At 42.1% G+C, this 24,842-nt stretch overlaps 1 protein-coding gene across 1 annotated transcript in view; it reads right to left on the reverse strand.

Annotated features, from left to right (window-relative positions):
• The window catches only part of OBSCN (obscurin, cytoskeletal calmodulin and titin-interacting RhoGEF), a 161,950-nt gene that overhangs the window by 107,236 nt on the left and 29,872 nt on the right, over positions 1-24,842 (reverse strand). The window contains exons 11-14 of the mRNA XM_042981271.1: positions 22,438-22,713; positions 18,775-19,050; positions 6,378-6,653; positions 2,345-2,620 (exon numbers count right to left, since the gene is read on the reverse strand). Of these exons, the coding sequence (XP_042837205.1) occupies positions 2,345-2,620; positions 6,378-6,653; positions 18,775-19,050; positions 22,438-22,713 (1,104 nt within the window). The remainder of the gene's footprint in view (positions 1-2,344; positions 2,621-6,377; positions 6,654-18,774; positions 19,051-22,437; positions 22,714-24,842) is intronic.

A 24,842-nucleotide genomic window follows, 5' to 3' on the forward strand; every position in this document is an offset into this window, starting at 1 on the left:
CTGCAACTCTCTCCAATCTCTGTGCCAAGTGGGTGGACAAGAAGCCCCACAACCTTCTCGGTAACAACTAACACAATTTATTTACAGACTGCCATTTTCCTGGCTGTTCTGGGGTGGGGGGGACCATACATTCTATCACTGATCTGCCTGCCTTCCTGTGGCTGTGTCCTCCATAGTCTTGATGACTCACAAAGTACAACACCCTTTCTGAAGTTTTTGGTAGTTATAATTTGCTCTACTGTGGTGTCATTGCTCAAGAGATGTGCCCCACTTACAAGAGCACTTTCTCTTACTCGTATTTATTTAAGAGCTCTTTATATAAGTAAATGTCAGACTGTTGTGGTTATGTGTGTTTATATACCCTCCCCATCTAGTGACTGGCATTTCTACCCCTTCATTGGGGGCCCTACATAGACACCCAATTTTTTGCATTGCTGTACTTTTATCAGAAGTCTTGATATCAGGTAAAGTTAATGCCATTGCATTGGGGATTTCTTTTGGTTTTTGTTCAGTTTTGTTTTGCTTTGTTTTTGTCAAAAGTAGATTTCCTCTCTCTGGCTTTACAACTCACTTGTCAATACTCTCACTCACATAAGAGCTATTATTTGGGATTTAATGAGGACTGACTACCTCTGGGTCTTTCATCAATTTCCATCCATGATTTAGATCTCTTTCTGTCTCTCAATAAAGTTGAATACTTTTTTCCCACAAAGCATCTGAAGATCCTTTCTTATACCTGGAATTGGTAATAGGATTTTTCTCATGCTGTTATAACCCCTTCAAAATGTCACTTTCCAGCTTCTGCTGTCTGATGTCTAGATACAGAATGCTTCCTATATATTGATTTTTGTATGTCCTATTCTCTCCTCACTCTCTTTGCCATCCAAAAAGTAACTTTGGGATTTTCCACATTGATAATCATATCTTTTGTTAGTTTCAGTTTTCATTTTTCCAACTTTCACCTTCACTTTTATTTTCCTCCAGGATGTGCTGTGAACGTTGCATAAAAGTGAGGACATTCAGCTTCCCTGTCTTGGTCCCATCTCAAAGGCAAAGCTTTCAAAGTTTCACGTGAAGTGTGATGTCAGCTAGCCTTTTCAATACCACCAGTTATTACATTAAGGACAAAACCTTCTATTTAAAGCTTATGAGGAATTTTGTGGCAGGAATTGATGCCAAATATTATGGAATATTCTGCCTATGTTTCTGATGCTTTATTTTATCCAGAGCTTTTACTCTTCATTTATTGGGGAAATCACATCATTGTTTCTTTGATTTTGTTAATATCAAGCTTTGTGTTGATTTTCTAATGTTTCTGGTGTTGAACCAGCCTTGCATTCCCAGAATATGACTATTGTCCTAGTGTATTGTCCCCTGGATAAAATGCAGAATTCAGTTGGATAATATTTTATGGAAGATATTACTTTCACATCAATGAGGGGTGGCCTGTGAAAATTCTTCATATTTACCTTGTCACATTTTGGTATTGATATGCTACCTATGTAAAAGGAATTGATGACTGCATCTCTTTCAATACTCTATAAGAATCCAATGAACATGGAGTAATTTCTCTTCAGAATATTTGGTAGAATTTGACAGTAGAGTCACTGGGCTTAGACATTATTCTGTGAGAAAATTATTTATGATCATCATTTATCTTAAGTACTAGGATTGTACAAGTTGTACAATTTTTCTTGTATGAGTTTCAATATAATTCCCTAAGAATTGATTGATTTTTAATTGTCTGCTGTCTTTGTAAACTGCACAGACATTGCAGTACAATACAGATCTAGATTTGGCTACATATGGGTGCAGAGAAAACTTCTATATCCCTGTGAAAACAGGAAAGTTTGCCAAAATGCCAAAAACTGTGACTCAAAGCACAGTCCTGAGAACTCTCCAAGTATGACTCTGTGGCCCCAATTTCCCTTTCCCCTATACAGTGAAATGAAACATCTCCACCACCAGGAACCCTCATATGGGTTGGGAGGAAGAAATTTGCGACCTCCCAGAATAACCCCAGGGGAGAGACATCTGGTCTACATCAGTCCCAGGCATCAGGGAGATCCAAAGTCCTAGACTCCAATGTCCACCAATGGGTTCTGAGCAGGTGCTGGGAACAATGTGGGAACACAACCTCTGGTGTACGAGAATGACCTATCTCCCTCCTGTGCACTTCTTCCAGCCATGCTCCCATGGTCCCACCTGGGATATGGAAATGGAGGTGGTGAATGGGTGATGTCAAGGGAAAAAGTCTAACTGAAAGAGCACGAGAGTCTGTCTTGGGGATAAACCTGTTCCACCTTCACCTCACGAAAAGACTAATTTTGCACTAAGAACTGACCTGTGACATCCAGGCGGAAGGACACCTTCTGGCCCCCGGCCTCACAGCTGTACTCCCCAGAATCCGCCTTCCCTGCCTGCTGCACCACCAGCCGCCTGCTGCAGCCCTTGGCCTCCACACGCATTCTGGAGCTCGCACTCAGCTTCTTCCCGTCCTTGTACCACGTCACCTCTGTCTGGGCCTGGGCCACCTCGCAGCTCAGTGTGGCACTGGCCCCCGCCTTGGCCTGCACCTCACTGTGTGCTGGCTGCTCCTTGGCAAAGATGACTGCAGGCTCTGGGGACAGGGAGGAATGCATGGTGTCAAAGATACCATCCATGTGAAGAATGCAGGTCTGGAAAAGAAGGTCTAAACAGGGATGCATGGGGAATGGAACTCACTCTGATCTCTGCATCAGGTGTGTGGCCAAGAAGCCCCACCACCCTCTCAGCAAAAACTAACACAAATATTTACTCTACCACTTTTCTGGCTGTTCAGGTGGGAGTATACTTTCTATCACTGCTCCATCTGTGTCTTCCTGTGGCCGTCTTTTGCATCGACTTGATGACTCGCAAAGTACAGCACCCTTTCTGAAGTTTTTGGTAGTTATAATTTGATCTTCTGTGGTGTCATTGCTCAAGTGTTTTCCCCCATTTACAACAGCACTGTCTCTTACTCATATTCATTGGGAGCTCTTTGTTTAAGTAAATGTCAGTGTTTGTGGTTATGTGTATTTATATACCCTCCCCATCTTGTGACTGGCATTTCCACCCCTTCATACTGTTTTGTGAAAAAAAAAATGTTAAGCAAGAGTTTTGTTATAGGCAGATATATTACTTTCTCCTTTGTGTTTTGTGCATTTCGTTCTGTCTCAGGAAGCTTTCCTTATGCTGAGGTCATGAATGACTGACATTGTTGGTAAGAGCTTGAACCACATTTCTCACCGAGGTCTCTAACTCACATGCAGCTGAGTTTCTTGCATGGCAAGAAATAGACATCCAACTTCATTTCAGTTTTCCATATGTTTAATGGTCTTAGCACCATTTGTGAAAGACCAACCCTTTACTACAGTCACACTGAGAGCTCTAGAGTGATTTAAAAAAGAGAGAGAGAGAAGAGACTTGGGTTTTATACAAAGCTGTTTCTGGACTCACTTCCTGTTTCCCTGAGAAGTTTCTCAGTCTCTATTTAAAGCCCCAATTGTTTGAATTGCTGTCGTTTTATCAAAAGCCAAGTAAAGTCAACATCATTGTTTTGGGGATTTCTTTTGGTTTTGGTTTTGCTGGTTTTTGTCAAAAGTGGATTTCCTCTCTCTGGTTTTACAACTCACTTGTCAATACTCTCACTCACATAAGAGCTATTATTTGGGTTTTGATGAGGACTGACTGCCTCTGGGTCTTTCATCAATTTCCATCCATGATTTAGATCTTTTTCTGTCTCTCAATAAAGTTGAATACTTTTTTCCCACAAAGCATCTGAAAATCCTTTCTTAGACCTGAAATTGATAACAGGATTTTTCTGATGCTGTTGTAACCCCTTTAAAATGTCACCTTCCAGCTTTTGGTGTCTGGTGTATAGATAGATAAATGTTTCTTATATATTGATTTTTGTATGTCCTAATCTCTCTTCATGCTCTTTGGTGTCCAAAAAGTAATGGTTTTTAAGACTCTTAAAAACTGAGAATAGGGGCGCCTGGGTGGCTTGTCGGTTAAGCGTCTGACTTCAGCTCAGGTCATGATCTCGCGGTCCGTGAGTTCAAGCCCCGCGTCGGGCTCTGTGCTGACCGCTCAGAGCCTGGAGCCTGTTTCGGATTCTGTGTCTCCCTCTCTCTCTGACCCTTCCCCATTCATGCTCTGTCTCTCTCTGTCTCAAAAATAAATAAACGTTAAAAAAATTTAAAAAAAACTGAGAATAAACAGGGTTGATGGGGGGTGGGAAGGAGGGGAAAGTGGGTGGGTGATGGGCATTGAGGAGGGCACCTTTTGGGGTGAGCACTGGGTGTTGTATGGAAACCAATTTGACAATAAATATCATATTTTAAAAAAAGTAAAACACTACATATGAAATTTCCAGAATAGGCAAAAAAAATAAAAATAAAAAATAAATAAAATAAAATTTATTACAAAATGCAATTAGTTAAAATCTCATAGAAAGTGCAAATTACAATTAAAATTTTAATGTGACTAAAACTTTTGAACAATATAAATACCTTGAAAAGTAGACACAATAACTATAATTACAATGTTTACTAAATTTTTTACTTTATTATTATTGTGGAGAGAGAGAGAGGGCATGAGTGGGTGAAGGGCAAAGAGAGAGGGGGACAGAGAATCTGAAGCAGGCTCTATGCTGATAGCAGCAAGCCCGATGTGGTACTCAAACTCCCAAACCATGAGATCATGGCCTAAGCTGAAGTTGGACACTCAACAGACTGAGTCACCCAGGTGCCCCTAAATTTGTTACTTTATACCCAAACTACTCAAACTTAGTGATGCTCTGATTTCTTTTTTATTTTGATATATATTCTTAAATACCCTTGTAGGGTTACAATAATACTTGTTTTAATTTAACTTAAAAAATAGTAACTGTTTGGGATTTTCCACATTGATAATCATATCTTCTGTTAGTTTCAGTTTTCATTTTTCCAACTTTCATATCTTTACTTTTATTTTCCTCCATGGTGTGCTGTGAACGTTGCATAAAAGTGAGGACATTCAGCTTCCCTGTCTTGGTCCCATCTCAAAGGCAAAGCTTTCAAAGTTTCACGTGAAGTGTGATGCCAGCTAGCCTTTTCAATACCACCAGTTACTACATTAAGGACAAAACCTTCTATTTAAAGCTTATGAGGAATTTTGTGGCAGGAATTGATGCCAAATATTATGGAATATTCTGCCTGTGTTTCTGATGCTTTATTTTATCCAGAGCTTTTACTCTTCATTTATTGGGGAAATCACATCATTGTTTCTTTGATTTTGTTAATATCAAGCTTTGTGTTGATTTTCTAATGTTTCTGGTGTTGAACCAGCCTTGCATTCCCAGAATATGACTATTGTCCTAGTGTATTGTCCCCTGGATAAAATGCAGAATTCAGTTGGATAATATTTTGTGGAAGATATTACTTTCACATCAACAAGAGGTGGCCTGTGAAAATTCTTCATATTTACCTTGTCACATTTTGGTATTGATATGCTACCTATGTAAAAGGAGTTGATGACTACATCTCTTTTCAACACTCTAAGAATCCTATGAATATGGAGTAATTTCCCTCCAGAATATTTGGTAGAATTTGACAGTAGAGCCACTGGTCTTAGACATTATTCTGTGAGAAAATTATATAATCGTCCATTTATTTTAAGTGCTAGGATTGTACAAGTTGTCCATTTTTTCTTGTGCCAGTTTCAATATAATTCCTTAGGAACTGATTGATTTGTAATTGCTCTCTTTGAAAGATTCACGGCCATTGCAATAAAATACAGATACAGATTTGGCTACATATGGGTGCAGAGAGAACTCATAGATCCCTGTGAAAACAGGGAAGTCTCCCAAAACACCTATAGCTGTGGACACTCAAAGCACAGTCCTGGGAAAACTCCAAGGATGATTGTGTGCCCCAAATTTACCATTACCCTGGTTCAGTGAAATCAAACATCTGCACCACCAGAAACTTTCATGTGTGTTGGAGGACGACATTTGTGATGTTCAGAACAACTCCAGTGGAGATATATCTGGTCTACCTCAACCCCATGCATCAGGGAGATTCAGACTTCTGGATACCAAGGTCCACCAGTGGGTTCTGAGCAGGTGCTGAGAACATGTGACCAACACTATTACGTGGAAACACAACCATGGTGTATGAGAATGACCTGTCTCCTTCCTGTGCACTCCCTCCAGCCATTCTCCCATGGTCCCACCTGAGATGTGGAAATGGAGATGGTGAATGGGTGATGTCAATGGAAAAGTCTAACTGAAAGAGCACGAGAGTCTGTCTTGGGGATAAACCTGTTCCAAGCTCACCTCATAAAAGAGGCTAATTTTGTACTCTGAAAGAACTGACCTGTGACGTCCAGATGGAAGGACACCTTCTGGCCCCCGGCCTCACAGCTGTACTCCCCGGCGTCGGCCTTCCCTGCCTGCTGCACCACCAGCCGCCTGCTGCAGCCCTTGGCCTCCATGTGCATTCTGGAGCTCGCACTCAGCTTCTTCCCGTCCTTGTACCACATCACCTCTGTCTGGGCCTGGGCCACCTCGCAGCTTAGCATGGCGCTGGCCCCTGCCTTGGCCTGCACCTCACTGTGTGCCGGCTGCTCCTTGGCAAACACAGCTGCAGGCTCTGGAGAGAGGGAGGGATGCATGGGGTCAAAGACACAATCCATGTGAAGAATGCAGGTCTGGGAAAGAAGGTCTAAACAGAGAGGCAGGGGGACTGGAACTCTCTCCAATCCCTGCATCAGGTGTGGGCCAAGAAGCCTCAGCACCTTTTCAGCAACAACTAACACAATTTATTTACACACTCTATCACTTTCCTGGTTGTTCCAGTTGGGGACCATATATTCTATCCCTGCTCCACCCTGTCTGTCCTAAGTGGGGACCATACATTCTATCCCTGCTCTCCTGGGCTGTTCCAGGTGGGGAGCATACATTCTATCCTTGCTCTCCTGGACTGCTCCAGGTAGGACCATACATTCTATCACTGCTCCAACTGGGTAGTTCCAGGTGGGACTGTACATTCTATCCCTGCTCCTCCTGGGCTGTCCCAGGTGGGACCATACATTCTATCCCTGTTCCACCTCGTCTGTTCCAGGTGGGACCATACATTCTATCTGTGCCCCTCCTGGGCTGCTCAAGGTGGGACTGTACATTCTATCCCTGCTTCTCCTGGGCTGTTCCAGGTGGGAACCATACATTCTATCCCTGCTCCTCCTGGGCTGTTCCAGGTGGGACCATAAAGTCTATCCATGCCCCTCCTGGGATGCTCCAGGTGGGACCATACATTCTATCATACATCCTGTCACTTCTCCACATGGCCTTCCCAGGTGAGGACTGTGGGAAATCTACCCATGCACATGGACTCTGTGGGGCCATAATAGATGTGTCCCTCAACCTTCCTAGAAGACATCAGCTTTTTCCTTATGGTTTGAAGGGAATGCTTTCACCTGTCATCTTCAAAGTTGCTGAGACTCAGTGCTCCTTCCTTAGTATTGTTGACTACTGGCTCTCTGGTGGGAGTCCTTGTACTTCCTCATGATTGTCTTTGCCATTGTCTGAAGACCAGTGAGGCTGAGTACCTTCCCCAAGATTACTGGTCTGACCATTACTATTTGCTCCTGTGTGGTGACTCTGTTCAAGTCATTGCTCATATACCAACAGTATATTCTTCTATCGTTGTAAAGCACTCCTTACATATTTAAATGTTAGAGAATGACAACTATGTATTTTATAGGTGTTTTCCGAATGCTGTGACTACTTTTCACTCTCTCATGGAGTCTTCTGATGAGTGAAATTTTTAGTTTTAATGTAGCCAAATATGTCTATTTTGTCCCATTGCATTTGGGGCATCTGTGTTCTGTTGAAGAAACTTTCCTAACCTAAATCTTTAAACAAGGGTGTTGTCCTCTATGGGTTTTATGGTTTTAGCTTTTATACTGAGGTCTCTAACCCACCAGTAGTTGACTTTTGTGTGTTGTGTAAATTCCCAGAATTTAATTTTTTCCATGCATTAAATGATTCAAATGCCGCTTATGAAAACAACAAACTTCTCTACTTCTTTTTATTTCTTTTTTTCTTTTCATTTTTTTCTCTTTTTTTAATATGAAATTTATTGTCAAATTGGTTTCCATACAACACCCAGTGCTCATCCCAACAGGTGCCCTTCTCAATACCCATCACCCACCCTCTCCTCCCTCCCACCCCACATCAACCCTCAGTTTATTCTCAGTTTTTAAGAGTCTTTTATGGTTTGGTTCCCTCCCTCTCTAACTTTTTTTTTTTCCTTCCCCTCCCCCACGGTTCTGTTAAGTTTCTCAGGATCCACATAAGAGTGAAAACATATGGTATCTGTCTTTCTCTGTATGACTTATTTCACTTAGCGTAACACTTTCCAGTTTGATCCACGTTGCTACAAAAGGCCATATTTCATTCTTTCTCATTGCCACATAGTATTCCATTGTGTATATAAACCACAATTTCTTTATCCATTCATCAGTTGATGGACATTTAGGCTCTTTCCATAATTTGGCTATTGTTGAAAGTGCTGCTATAAACATTGGGGTACAAGTGCCCCTATGCATCAGCACTCCTGTATCCTTTGGGTAAATTCCTAGCAGTGCTATTGCTGGGTCATAGGGTAGCTATACATCGCAGTAGAACCAAAACTGGGGTGACACGAGTCCATTTATGCAAGAATATGTTTGTGTTTTATTATTTTGTTCCTTGATCTGGTAACTATTCCTGCATTGAGATCCCGTTGTCTTATATACTATCGCTTTATGATAATTCTCGACATCTGGTATAGCAAATGCTCACACTTGGATTCTCTTCAAGAGAAAAGTGTATCAGCTATACTTTGCCTTTGGAATCCACTTATTATTTTTCAACCCTCCCCTCAATTTTTGTTTAGATTTTGATTAATGAAAATATTTGATTTTTCCCGGATTTCTACCCATCTATTTATATCTCTTGGCTGTCTCAAAAATGTTTAATAATTTCCCCTCACAGAGCCTCCTAGAACCTTTTACCAGAGTTGGAATTAGAAACACAACATTTTTGATGCTATTATAACTGTAAGGTTTCGATTTCAAAGTGTTTCTTGCTAGCACATATAGAAATGTTTTTTTACATGGTAATCTGCATAATGTTTTTTTACATGGTAATCTTCCTCAAGAATCTTATTTGGCCTAGTAATTTATATTTAGGATTTTTTGAATTGGAAATCACATCATCAGTGTACATTCTATCACTGTATCTTCCATCTTTATGGAATCTATTTTATTTTCCTCCTTACACTGCTCAGTGATTACAGTGGCCTGCTTGTATGGTCCCCAAATCAAAGCTTTCAGTGTCTCCTATAAATTCCTCATGTGTTCTGTAACTTCACTTTCTGAAGCAAGAAAGAGAACTGTCATACAGCGTGTTAAGAATTTTATGGCATGACTGATGCTGAGTTTTATCAAACACATTTTCTGAATTTATGACATAAAAATTTAACCAAACACTTTTATTCTGTGTTGAGATAATCACACTGTTTTTCACTTAGTTTCTTAATGTCAGGCTTTACATTGATCTAACGTTCAACCAAATTTGCAATCCTGGACAATGACTTCCATCACCGTGTGGTACTCTCTTGCTATATTGTTGAATTAATTTTGCTAATATTTCATTTATGATTTTGGTTTTTGATATCCCCAATAGGTTGGTCTGTAATTTAATTCTTCCTACTTTTCTTGTAAGATTTTGGTACCACTGTTACATTTGCTATTGTGAGAAGTAAGGGAGATGATTCGTTTTCATCATGATGATTCAAATAAAAGCTGTGCTGTCCATTTGACAGTAGGTTTACAATCTAGAGAAAATATGTTCGACCCCCTCCCAACAATGGAGTCCCAAACTTTACTTCCTGGTTCTTCTTCCTGTCTCTGTTTCAGGGACTTATTTTCATGGGATTTGCAATGAGCTTGCACCAAAGGACAAAGAGAGAAGGTGAACAAATGTGAGAGGTCCCAGGATTCACCTCAACCTGCAGGGTCCAAGTCCTCCTGTGGGTGAGGACTTAACTGGCTCATCCCAGTTAGGGTGGCCTTTCCATGGGAGGGCTCCTGGCCTCTGTGGTATCTGTGGAGCTAAAGACTTTTTATCTTTGGAGAAAGAAGTGATGCTGGGGAAAGGGTAAAAGGCAGCACCGCGGTGACCCATAACTCTGTGCATGTGATGAGGGAGTATAAAGCAGGCTAACGGCAAAGTATAAGCTAGCACCCACCCACCCCCAGGTGGAATGTGTGGTATTGCTCGGACACTCTTGGCTGCCCAAGAACAAAGGAAAGGGGTTTAAGTGCTGGCCCCCATGATGTGGGGAAACTACAGCAAATGAAAAATGAAATTCCCTTCCTGCCTAAAGCCCGTTGACAAGTCCTTGACACAGGCAAAGTGACCTCCCTCTAGGAGCTCAGCTGCCTCAATGATGACACTTTGTTGGGGGCAAAAGAGAATCTTGGCTGAACATTATCCCCAACCTCAAGGATCCTGTAAGTCTATTTCCTTTATCTCAAATGCCCCAAGATACATGCTGGCAATCATGCTCCAAGCTTATGGCCCCCAATGGACATCTGAAGGGTTTCATGCTGAGGTTTTACTAAATGGTAATAAATGGCATTTTCCTAACAACAGCTACCCTTTCAAGGTCCTGGAAACCTTGCCTCCAAAATTCCTTAGAGACTTACTCTATCCCTGACACCTTCCCAGCCTGAGGGTATAGAATGAGTTACCCCATCATGACCCCAGTGCAGTTCTTCCTGCCCGTGGGTCCTGTCCCCGTACTGTAATAAAATCAACTTTTTGCACCAAAGACGTATTCAAGAATTCTTTCTTGGTCTTCAGCTCCTGACCCCATGAACCCTTACCATCATCCCAAAACCTCATCACCCAGACCAACGTAGGAAAATTTGACTACAAGTACTGCCTTGGGACAGGAAATCCTTAGAAGCTGAGTGTGTATGACTGAGACGTACCCTAGATATGAAGACAATGCAGTCTAGATCTGCAGTCCCATTCTCCTATGAAGGAAATGGCTGGAGACAAAGTGGGTTCTGGAGAGTGCAGGAAACCTCCATTAATGGGGGATCAAGCACCCCAGGGAAGCTCAGGAGCAGGAACCAGCCTTTTCAAGGATGGGGAACAAAAATTCTAGGCCTAGGGGTAAGGAAAGAGACCCAGAAATAGGTGGGGTCTCTTCAGCTTCCCCCAGATAGTCACTGGGGCGAATGTTATAGTACTGGGAGGGTGCTCCTTATACAGGGAACAAGGACAAACATAAAATGATCAAATTCTGCTGCTTTGTTTGGACAAGAGACACAGTTAAAGGGCCCTCTGTTTTTTGGCCTCAGTTTGTCTCAGACAAAGACTGGGTCTGCCAGGCTCTAGTCCTTTATGTGAATGACAAAGTTCCAGTACACTGTAGGTGAGGGAATATGCTCTCTGTTGTCTACCAAGAACTCTTCTATGTTTCCTCTTAACACAAAAAAGGAAAGTACTAGGAATCTCTAAAGGAGAAGCCTTGGGACGCCCTCTCTTGTACTCCTCCTCCTTATAATCCCCAGGTCAACCCACAGGAGGGGGTAGGAGGGAACAAAACAGAGAATTTGGGTGGACAGGAGGAACCTTATGCCTTACTGGTTTGTATCCAAACCTCAGGAGGGAACCGAAAAAATGTAAAAAGCACATAGAGAACTTCCTTCTTCCCTCTGGGAGCTCTTCATTCCCCCAAAAAAGATTTCCTTAAAACAACTGGGTGAAATAGTTTGCAGGAAGCAGTTTCCTATTCCAATAGAAGGGAAAAAAAGTCTCCAGCCAGTGATCGCAGATCTTATCAAGGATAGATTGCTGGAGCCCTAAGTTATTTCCATTAAGGAAGGTCCTTTTAAAGGGGACAAGGAGAGATTGGTTTTGTCAATGCCCACCACCACCAGTACTGAGGTGAGGAATTTCAAGAAGGAAATGAAACCACTGTTGGAAGATCCACTAGGTTTGGCAGATCAGGTTGATTAGTTTTGCAGACCTAATATTTATTCCTGGGCTAGGCTGATGTCTATCATGAATATCCTATTTACCAGAGAGCAAAGAGAAATGATCAGGAGAGGTCGATCAGTTTGGGGGACGTAATATTTATTCCTGGGCTGAGCTGATGTCTATCATGAATATCCTATTTACCAGAGAGCAAAGAGGAATGATCAGAAGAGCTGCAATGTCTGTTTGGTGGAGAGAGCACCCACCTGGCCAGGAGTTCAGCCAGCGGAACAGAAGTTTCCTAACCTAGATCCTGGTTGGGACAATGATGATCTTGGGCACAGAGTTAGGAGGAAGCAGAAATTAAGAAAACCAATCATCAGAGGAATCAGGGGATCAGCTCCAAGATCTCAGAGTATCATCAAGGAATTTTAAATATATATATATATGTTTTATTTATTTTTGAGAGAAAGAAAGACAGAGTGCAAGCTGGGAGGGTCAGAGAGAGAGGGAGACACAGAATCCGAAGCAGGCTCCAGGCTCTGAGCTGTCAGCACAGAGCCCAATGCAGAGCTCAAACCCAGAAACCATGAGATTGTGACCTGAGCTGAAGTCAGACGCTTAACCAACTGAGCCACACAGGTGCTCCTTAAGGCTTTTGAGATACAGAAAGAGAAGGAGGAAACCCCAACTGCTTGCTTACAGAGGCTTAAGGATCAAATGAGGAAATATTCAGGCCTTGATCTGGAGGACCCAGTGGGGCAGGGTCTCCTGAAGGTTAATTTTGTCTCCAGAAGTTGGCCTGATATTGCCAGAAAGTTATAGAAGGTGGATAGAGGAATTGCGCAGGGAGGCACAAAAGGTATTTGTAAAGAGGGATGAAAAGAAGCAACAACAGAAAGCAAAAATTATGGTGACTACTGTGGAGAAGATGATTGAAAGGGAAGGAGGAAATAGAGATTCCCCCAGGGGGGAAATGAGGGATCATAGGGAACAAAGTAAAACGAGAGGAAAGCGAGAAGGAGAAGAAAGGAAATGTTATAAATGCAGACCGCCTGGCCACTTTAAAAGGGAGTGTCCTCTATGGAAGAAGGAAGAGGAACTGACCCCCTTATGGCTCTGGAAGAAGAAGATAAAGGGGGTCAGGGGTTCCCCTTTGCTAGACTCCAGCAGCAGTCCTTGATACATTCAAAGGTGGGACCCAAGGGAGAAGATACAACCTTCTTGTTTGACACCGAAGCTGCCCATTCCTCCCTAACATTTAAGCCACAGGGGACAAAATTCTCACCAGAAAAACTTTTGGTTTCAGGAATAAAAGGAGAAAAATTTCAGGTTTGTATATATGAAACCATGACTGTAAGAACTGAGACTGAGGAAACAGAGGTGTCTTTCCTGTCCATTCCTGAAGCAGGAGTCGACCCCCTAGGCAGAGACCTCACTATAGAGCTGGGTTTGGATATAGGGATAGAGAGGAGCCAAATTAAAGTTCTCATAGCTTACCTCATAGAGGAAGAAGAAAGTAAGATACATCCAGAGATATGGGTCAAAGAGAGAAACAGAAGAGGGCTTCAAATTCTCCCAGTGAAGATTTGCTTAAAACAACCAGGTGAAACAGTGTGCAGGAAGCAGTCTCTTATTCCAATAGAAGGAACAAAAAGACTCCAGCCAGTGACCACGGGTCTTATCAAGGATGGGTTGCTAGAACCCTGTATTTACCCATACAATACTCTGGAACTCCCAGTATGAAATCCAGATGGGTCCTACCAGTTGGTGCAAGACCTGGGAGCAGTAAACCAGATAGTTTGAACCCAATACCCTACAGTCCCTAATCCCTATACCCCCCTCAGTAAAATTCCTTATGGGCATAAATGGTTTAGCGTAGTAGATTTGAAGGATGACTTTTGGGCATGTCCACTAGACCCAGAGAGCAGAGATCTCTTTGCCTTTGAATGGGAGAATCCTGTAAGCAGGAGAAAGCAACAATACCACTGGACAGTATTGCCACAGGGCTTTACTGAGGCCTCCAATTTGTTTAGTCAAACGTGGAATCTATAATAAAAATGTCCCCCCACCTCCGCCAGACACTCAACTCTTTCAATATGTAGATGAATTCCTGATTTCAAGGGAAAGTGAGCCGAAGTTTCCAAGGCCACAATAGGTTTGCTTAACTTCCTAGCAGGGTTGTCTGCCTATGAGCTTCTTGATAGGCTACTTTATTTAGGGAGGGCATTGGACTCGGACTTACCCACCCTGGAAACTAAAGGTCAGTTCCTCAGAGATATGTACTGGCCACATCCTCTGTTCTATCTTCCCTTAGGGTAAAAGGGCTCTCACACAGACCCTGACACTTGAATTCATGGCCCATCACTTTCAACTGGGGGATCAGGCATTAATCAAATGTTGGAAAGAGGAAAATACTCCAACCTAGCTGGCAAGGCCCCTATGAAGTTCTTGTAACCACTGAAACTGTTGTATTGACTGCGGAAAGGGGATGGACTCATTACACTCAGGTCAAGGGGCCAGTAACGCGGACTCTAGACAGTAAGGTGAAGGGACGATGGGAGGTATATAAGACAACCAAGGACCCCTTAAAATTACCCTTAAGAAAGGAATTTCAGAGTGTACAATAAAGGTTAGAATCTGGCCTTGCAACTGGGGAATACTATGGCTTGGGTAGGCAACCACCAGAGGATGAGAAAATTCCAAAAAGGAAGTGCCTCAAGCCTATCCCATTAGCTTAGTAATTAATGTAACTAGAACTGAATCCCCTCAAACTTTGAAATTTGATGCCTGCCTCAACCTATCATGTGGGAATTTAGAAAAACAGAGGTGGCTATCACAGGCAGATAAATATCTTTGTATTGATACCTTTGATCTTTACAGTCATCTGGACCTCAAACCTTGTTTGGGAGTTGGGACTTGGCATCGTAGACTACTCAGATTCAGGAATGGACGGCCAAACCCATGGACACTTTAACAGTTAAAATACATCCATCTAAGGGTGTCCCACTGAAAAATTGCCAGAACTTAAAGTGTGACCCCATGCTTCTAACCATTAACAGCCCCCTCACTGCAGATCAGGACCCAAGGGCAGCACCTGGAACATATGGATTAGGAGTAGATGTTACAAGAATTTAAGAACTTAAGGGACTACTGTCCCTTAAGCCAGTTGATAACCTCATCTGTAGTATGCCTCAACCAACCACAGATCCAAGGGGGTATTTAATTTCTCCCACTAATGATCCAAAGAAGATAAGCAAAGTTGAAATCAAAGACCTGACACAGACCCTTAAGATCTAGACTGGATACGGAGATGTTAATGCGTGGGTGTAATGTGTTCACTTCTCTGTGCAGATGTTTAACAAAAGCAATTGTTATGTTTGTGGTGCAGAAAGGCCACAGGGGCAAATTGTTCCATTTCCCTCTGGATGGGATACAGACCCTGCAGGAATGAGTTGCATGATGGCTCTCCATCAGTCACGGATGTTTGGGGAAATGAGACCTGCAAGATCCTGTCATTGCTCTTTCATGCACTACAAATGTCAGACCCAAGGGCCATCCCCTCTTCCTTCATAGGGACAAGGAATCACTCCTCCTGTCTCTCAAGAGTAGGGAAACAATTCAACAAACCTGTGGGATATTGGCTGACCCACGTGCACATCCTAAATGCCACTGGTGAACAGAGCCACAACTATTCTAACTTGAACATCCCATGAGCAGATGTTTGGTGGTACTTTGGGAAGAGGAGCCTACTTAACCGGTTTCTGCCCAATTGGAGTGGAACTTGTGCATTAGTCCAAATGGCCATTTCATTCACTTTGGCATTCCATCAAACCGATAAAGACAGTGACATTCACCACAGAAACCAGAGGGCTTTACAGTGATATTTTTATTCCAATGTGTACATTGGTGCAATAGGAGTCCTATAGGGGTGTCTCCAATGAACTTAAGGACAGGAATCAGATAGCTGCTGGATTTCAGTCCTCACTTTTCTGGTGGTTTACCATTGATAAGAATGTGGACTGGATTAATCACATCTGCTAAAATCAGCAAAGGTCTATCAATTTCACTAGGGCTGCACTCCAAGGAGTAGCCAGTAAGTTAGATGCTACCACTCGAATGGCATGGGAGAACAGGATAGCCTTAGACATGATGCTAGCAGAGAAAGAGGGAGTCTTTCTTTTGTGTTATGTTAGGAGACCAGTGCTGTACCTTTCTCCCCAACATTGCTGCAGACGGCACCATCACCAAAGCTTTGCAGGGACTACCAACTCTAGCCAATGAACTAGCATAAAACTCAGGGAGTAGTGACTTGTTTAGTGACTGGTTAGAAGTATGCTTTAGTAAATGGAAAGGAATGGTTGCTTTGATTCTAAACTCTTTGGACAATGAGTCCAAAGACTCATTGTTATTAATGAACAAATGTTTGTGCTTATGCCCAAAATGACCTATTATTATTGAAAGATAAACCTTACTACGAGGAGGAGAGCCAACACCTACTAAACATGTTTGAGTGAGAGCTCAAAAATGAAGGAAATATAAATGAAAATGGAATCAACTTAGAAAAGAAGAGGTGGGATTGTGAGAAGTAAGGGAGATGATTCATTTTTGAATACCAAATAAAAGCCATTGTGTCTAGTTAACAATAGATTTACAACTTATTGGAAATATGTATGTACCCCACACACACAGTGGAGTCCCAAACCCTTAGACTCTTCACTTCCTGGCTCTTCTTCCCCTCTCCGTTTGGTAGACTTTGCAATGAACACGCGCCAAAGAACAAAGGGAGGAGGGGCTGAAAGTCTCTGCGTCACCTTAGGGAATGTACAGTTGTTCCAATGAGACTACTTTTTGCCTTCCATGGGCACAAGCAATGTCTGGGTAAGACTGTAATCTCCGCAGTGCTCAGCCAATGAGGAACCACGGGAGGGACTTGCGTGCTAAGAGGTAAATTGCTGTAACTGCCCTGAGTGTGCCTATCCATCAGACACTGCTCTTGCAAGAACATCGCTCAAAGCCTTGTTTCACTGTGCTCCAAGTCTCTGTGTCCCTCCTTTGATTGAGTTGGTGGGCTTATTTCTCACACTACCTAAAATGAGTTATGAAATATATCTTGTTTTTATATTCCCCAGAACAATTATTTCCTCAAGCATAGAATAACCATTTTAAAGAATATTGAACATAGTTTACCAGAGAACTACTTGACTTCAAAGATTTTGTATTATTGGTTCCACTTATTTAAAAGTCATGAAACTATTTGAGATTTCTGTATCTTTTTGTGTCCATTCTCACAATTTATTAGGAATTATCCAAATTGTCACAACTTTTCAAATTTATTACCATAAAATATTTTGTCATATTGTCTTAAAATAAGATTTCACAGACACCTAAATGGGATTTGGGGTGCCTACCCCCACCCATGGATCATTATATGCTGATAAAATTCCAAACTGTTATGTTCTGGCAACTAGGAGTCAGAGTAGGATGGGAGCCCACCCCTATTTGGTATCAAGATTCTCTCTTTTTTTAATGTTTATTTATTTTTGAGAGAGAGACAGAGACAGAGAGAGACAGAGTATGAACAGGGGAGGGGCAGATTGAGAGGGAGACACAGAATCTGGGCCAGCCTCAGGCTCCGAGCTATCAGCTCAGAGCCCGACAATGGGCTGGAACTCAGGAACTGCGAGATCATGACCTGAGCCAAAGTTGGACGCTTAACCCACTGAGCCATCCAAGCGCCCCAAGGTTCTCTTAACAAAGGAAAAAAATTTTGATTTTTTCCACTTTATGTACCAGTCCAGCAGATGCAGATACACACAAAACATTAGGAAAATGCTACAAAATAAATGCTGCTTTCCTGGTCAGGCTGCTACTGTGGGAACACCTCAGTGACAAAGCACACTGAGTGCCAGGAGTTACCTGCTCCTTCCCATTTCTAAGTTTAAAAATGCAACCAGAAGGGTAAATCTGACACTGAGAGTGTATCTCCAACCTGGAGAGAAGGGCAAAGTGAGGTTTTCTTGAAAACAATAATCCTAAATGTCACAGGTGAGTATCTACAAATCATCCATTCTTCCTTCCCTTTGCACAGCAGACATTGTCACAAAACATGCACCTACATTTTGTCACACACAGGTAACAGCGAGCTTCTCTATCAGTGAAAAAGAAGGAAGAGTGTCCCAGACACTTCAAGTGTGATAATCTAAGGTTCACTCTTGATATCTCAATTCCAAGTATGATTGTGTGGCCAGAATCTCCCCTAATCTAGGCCCAAGTGAATTGAAACACCTCTCACTGACAAAAACTGGTCAGAGCTACTGATGGGTGGCATGGGTAGTTGTCAAAACATATAATGGAGAAAATGTGCCATATCCAAGGGTGAGAGATACCTGGTTGACCTCGAGCCCAAGCACAAGATGGAACTAGAATCCTGGACACCAAGGAACACCAGAAAGAGCAGGGCAGGTGCTAGGAATGTGACTGAGCATTGTTGCACCAAATTGCCATTCCAGATTACAGAAACAGCCCCTTTCCTTTCCATGCATACCCTTCCCATGAGGCCTCCCTTGACCCAAAACTGATGTGAAAAAAGGAGATGAAAACAGCATATGGACAAATGGTAGACATGAAGAGATTAGGTCTAAAGGAAAAGTACACAAAAGTCCATCCGGGTGTAATCCTGGATGGTCCCATCATCACCTTCCATCAAGGCTAGAGTATTACCCCCAAGTACTGACCTGTAACGTCCAGGCAGAAGGACACCTTCTCTCCCCTGGCCTCGCAGCTGTACTCCCCAGCATCTGCTCTCCCTGCTTGCTGCACCACCAGCTTCCTGCTGCAACCCTTGGCCTCCACACGCACTCTGGAGCTTGCACTCAGCTTCTTCCCATCCTTGTACCACATCACCTCCGTCTTGTCCTGGGCTACCTCGCAGCTCAATGTGGCACTGGCCCCTGCCTTGGCCTGAACCTCACTGCATGCTGGCTGCTCCTTGGCAAACACAGCTGCAAGCTCTGGGGACAGAGTCACCTTGTAAGTCAGGAAGGCAGCTCTGGTAAGAGGAGCCCGAATGGTGAGCTAGGGGGTCAGAAACTTCTCCAGGTTCTGCACCAGCTGTAAGGCCTGGAGAAGCCCCCTGCCTTTCCTAGAAATGGGTAACCACAATCTATCTATACATTCTATCACTGTTCCATGTTGCTGCTGCAGGTGTGGACACTGGAGACATCCCTCTGCACAAGCTCCTCTAGGAGAGGATCTGTGGGATCGTGATACATGCACACCCCAGCCTTCTCAGATGATGCAGAGTCTTTCCACAGGACTGTCAGGAAGGGAGTTCCCACTCTTGCCTCCCCTGTGTTGTCAACTGTTGGCAACTTGGTGGGACTGAAGTTGTCCTCCCTGTGGTCCCATTACTGATAAAGCGATGCACATTTTCTGATGTTTTTGGCCATTAGCGTTTCCTCTTTATGATGTCACTGTTCAAGATTTGCCCCATTTTCAATACCACTGTATGTTTCTCTTATATTCATTTTCAGGAGCTCTTTGTTAATTAAAATTTTTTAATATGTATTTATTTTTGAGAGAAAGAGACGGAGTGTGAGCAGGGGAGGAGCAGAGAGGGAGACACAGAATCCGAAGCAGGCTCCAGGCCCCGAGTTGTCAGCACAGAGCTTGATGTGGGGCTCGAACTCATAGAACCGTGAGATCATGACCTGAGCCAAAGTCAGACTGTCAACTGACTGAGCCACCCAGGCACCCCAAGCTCTTTGTTACTTTAAATGCTAAAGGGTTTGGTCATTAAATGTCTTATTAAAATTCTCTCCATCTGTGTGTTTTGCATTTTCCCTTCTTCATGGTGTCTTCTGATCAAAGTTCTTAATACAGACAAACATATCAACTTGTCCTTTGTGATTAACCCATTTATTAAGTCTTTTGTTACATTTATGTCACTAAATAGTCTGCATTACCTGCTAAGAGCTAATTGTTTTACCTTTTACACTCAGGTCTCTACCCACCTGGAGTTGATGTGTGTGTGTGTGTGTGTGTGTGTGTGTGTGTGGTCTGTTCTGTATATTGCTTTTTTTTTAAGTTTTAATTTTTCCAAGTCTCTTATTAAAGTCTAATCACTAATCTTTTGGATTTTCTGAAATTGATATTATCTGTAAATTCCACGTTTGTCCCCATATTTTATACCTTTGTCTTATTTTCCTCCTTATTGTACTGCCCATTGTTGGACAGAAAGCCTCCTTACCTTGTTTCCAATCACAAAGTCAGGTCTCTTTCATTTTAAGGGTGATTCTAGCTGGTATTTCCTGTAGTACTGTTTTCCAAATTAAGGAAGAAACCCTTTATCTATAGTCAGTAAATAATTTTATATTACGAGATTATGTTAAATTTTATCAAACATTTTTATTCAGCATTTATAGAGATAACCACAACATTTTTCTCTTTCAATCTGTTAATATCATGCACTGTTTTGCTTTTTTAATGTTTCTAATGTTAAAGCAACCAGACATTCTTGGACTACGACTTCAATCATAGCGTATTGCCTGCTTCATGTGTCGGATTACTTGGTTGACTAATATCTTGTTTAAGATTTTAGCTTCGATATTCATAAGATACTGACCTGTAATTTTTTAATGTTTATTTATTTTGAGAGAGAGAGACAGAGTATGCACAGGGGAGGGGCAGAGAGAGGGAGACACAGAATCTGAAGCAGGCTCCAGGCTCTGAGCTGTCAGCACAGAGCACAATGCTGGGCTCAAACCCACAAACCGTAAGATCATGACCTGAGCTGAAGTCGGACATTTAACCGACTGAGCCACCCAGGTCTCCCTTTAATTTTTTAAATGTTTATTTATTTTTGAGAGAGAGAGAGAGAGAGAGAGAGAGAGAGAGAGAGAGAGAAGATGGGCAGACAGGGAGACACAGAATCCCAAGCATTGGCCTGTAATTTCAACTCTACATGTTTTCCTTGTAAGATTTCAACATCAATATTATGTATCTACATCTACATAAGATGAGTTGGAGAGTGTATACCCTTTTTCTGTTGTCTAGAAGAATCTCCATGAAAATGTAATAATGTCTTTCCAGAAATATTTGGTATAACTAATCAGTAGATCCACTGAACATAGACTCTTTCTATGAAATATTTTTTTTTTATATTTCTGGATCCATTTCTTTAAAAGTTATAGGACTGTTTCAGTTTTCTATTTCTCCTCATGTCATTTTTGATATAGTTTTCTATCAAATTTTAAAACTTTTAAAATGTTTAGTATGAAGTAAGTTTTCAAGTCCTCTTCAAATAACGTTTCACAAAGATAACTAGCATGTTTCTCTGTATCTATATACACACACAAACCACTGAATACAAATACAATACCACACTGTTTTGTGGTGGCACCTAGAAGTCAAATGTCAGACCTTTACTGAACATTAAGACTCTCCTAACAAAAACAAAACAAAAGACCCTCTTAACAAAATAAAATGAATACATTTCTCAACCTTCTCTACGAACCAGCCAAGAAAGCACAAATACACACTAATCACTACATAATGCAACAAAATAAATACTGGTCCACCAGTCAGTCTGCCATTACAGTAACTTGTCTTTAACAAGATGTGCTGATACAGCTTAAGCTATTTATTCCTATTTCCAAATTTATACATCAGACTCCAAGAGGAATTCTGACAAAGAATGTTTTAACTGAACACAAAAGATATGCTTTAAAAGGAATATCCTGTACATCAGAGGTACATATCACAAGCACATATCTACCGATCTCTGCTTTTGTATACTTTGCACAGACATTGCAACATGGAATGGATCTAGATGCTACAGCACACAGGTGCAGAAAGAGCTTTTCTACACATGTGCAAGGAAGGAAGAGATTCACAGAACGTCTAAACTTTGATAATCCACAGTCAGTCGGAGGTATTTACAAGTATGGATGGGTAGTTGAAATATCCTCCTATCCTTGGTCAGTGAGATCCAAACATCTGGTTTGTGATAACCTGCCTGTGATTCTGAGTGAACAAACCTGATAGCTGGCAGAACATCCAATAGGAGGAAATTTACAAGAGGCACTTGGTCTAATTCAGACCCAAATGCTAAGTAGATTCAGAGCTCCAGGACACAAAGAAATTGGGTAGGTTCTAGGAATATATAACTAAGCATCGGTGTTCTAAACACCACTGAAGATGGACACAAGTGGTCCCCTTCATTCTTACACACCTGTCCAACCCAGCCACCCTTGACCCTACCATGGGAGGAAAAACAGGAAGGTAGGAGGATGTGAGATGGAAGAGCACTGATGGTGAGAACTCTAGGGATGATCTGCGCTCAAAGTCAGTCCCATTCTCTCAAACAAGGCTAATTCACTACCCTAAAGATTACTGACCTGTGACATCCAGGTGGAAGGACACCTTCTGGCCCCCGGCCTCACAGCTGTACTCCCCGGCATCCGCCTTCCCTGCCTGCTGCACCACCAGCTGCCTGCTGCAGCCCTTGGCCTCCATGCACACTTTGGAGCTGGCACTCAGCTTCTTCCCATCCTTGTACCACGTCACCTCTGTCTTGTCCTGGGCCACCTCGCAGCTCAGTGTGGCACTGGTCCCCGCCTTGGCCTGCACCTCACTGCATGCTGGCTGCTCCTTGGCAAACACAGCTGAGGGCTCTGGGGACAGGGAAGGACACACAAAGTCAAAAAGTAATTCAAGATGTAGCACGGGAGAAAGAAGAACTAAATGGGGAGGTGGTAGAATCTTATCCAGGCTCTGCACCAGCTGTGTGGCCTGGAGAAGCCTCACCACCTTCTCAGCAACAACTAACACAATTTATTTATACATTCCACCACTGCTCCACGTGGGCTGTTCCAGGTGGGGACCATACATTCCATCACTGCTCCTCCTGGGCTGTTCCAGGTGGGGACCATATATTCTATCCCTGTTCCATGCGAGGACTCTGAGAGACTTTCCTATGCACACACTTTTCTGGGTGAGGAGATGTTGGGTCATTATGTGTGCACACTTCAACTTTCCCAGATGATACAGAGTCTTGCACATGAATGTGCAAAGAGCATGTCACCCACAGTGCAAGACAGTCCCTGAACCTCCACACTGTCACCTACTCTGTGTTGTCAACTCTTGGCAACTGTGGGCAGTGGAGCTCTACCTCCCAGGGCTGTCTCTTACCTGGTCCTGATGATTCACAAAGTGAATTACCTTTTCCAGTGTTTTTGGTTATTAGTGTTTGCTCTTTTGCTAAAGGCTTTTGCCCAATTTTCAATAGCATTGTCTGTCCTCTCTATGCTTGTTTTTAGGATCTTTTTATATATATGAAGGCATATCTTTGGTGATTATGTGTGCTGTAAATATCCTCCACATCTGTGTGGCTTGTCTTTGCTGTCTTCTGATGATTCGACATTTTTAGGTTAATGTCCTCATATATTTCATATTTGTTTCATTGTGGTTAGTGCACTTGTGTTCTGTTCTAAGCAATCATTCCTAAGCTTGAAGCAATTAAAAACATCTACATTACCACCTGAGAGTATATGGTTTCACTTCTGCTCTGAGGAGAACACCAGGGGTTGACTGTGAGTGGTATGAGTTACTAGTCCAATCCTTTTTCCATATGGTTAAATGGTCCTAGCACCATTTGTTTAAAACAATGCTGTCTCTACTTCGTACACAGTTCCACATTAAACACACACACACAGAGGGGGAGGGGATGGAGTCATCAGTTCCTGCATGGGTCTGTCTCAGAGATCACTATTCTGGTTCTTTGGTCAGTGTATCTTTCCTGGCATCAAGACACCATTCTCAATCACTCTATCTGTAATATTTCTGATACCTAGTCCAGCAAATGCTCACCCTTTGCTCTACTTCAAGAGGTATATTGTCTGTGTGTGGCCTTGATGATCTGTTTGTCAATTTTCAAAGTCCCCACCACTACCACCACCAAAAATGACCATTTGGTTGGATGTTTATTAGTATCAGGTATGCCTGTTTCTTCCATGGTTTTCTATCCATTTATTTCCATCTCTTGACTGTCTCTCAATAACATGTAATAATTTACCCTCACAGAGCCACCCAGCATCTCTTTATCAAACTAGGAATTAGAAACATGATAGTCTTGATGCTCTTATAACTCTTAAATTTTCGTTTTCAAAGTGTCTCTTGGCAGCACAGATACAAGAGTTTTCTCAATATTGACTTTTTACACAGTAATCTTTGTCAACTTTCTAGGTCAAATAATTTATCTTTTGGATATATCATATTATCCATAAATTCTATTTTTGTTTTTTTCAAACTTCCTTTGACTTTATTTGCCCCCTAACTATGCTGCATAGCATTGGATAAAAGTGATAGCGGTTAGCTTCCTTGGGTAGTTCCCTGTCTCACAGATCACTCTGTGTGATTAGCTGGTTTTTCTGCAGCATCATTTATAAGCTGAAAAAAGAACCATTCTATTTATAATTGGCTAAGAATTCTATGTCATGAATTGATGTGAACTTTATCAAACACTTCTTCTGGATTTATGATGTTAAATTTTATCAACTACTATATTCTGCATTTATGGAGTAATCACTTCATTCTTTTTCATTCAGTCTGTTAATGCCATGCATTATACTGATCTGCTAATATTTCCAGTTTAAAAAGCCTTGAACTCCTAGACTATGACCTTCATCATGGTGTATTATCTTTTAAATACTTTGCTAATTTATTTTCCTAATGCTTTGTTTAAGATTTTGACCTTGAAAATCCATAACAGACTGACCTGTAATTTGAATTTTTCATCCTTTGC

Source organism: Panthera tigris, chromosome A1, assembly GCF_018350195.1.
Source record: "Panthera tigris isolate Pti1 chromosome A1, P.tigris_Pti1_mat1.1, whole genome shotgun sequence".
Lineage (NCBI taxonomy): Eukaryota > Metazoa > Chordata > Mammalia > Carnivora > Felidae > Panthera > Panthera tigris.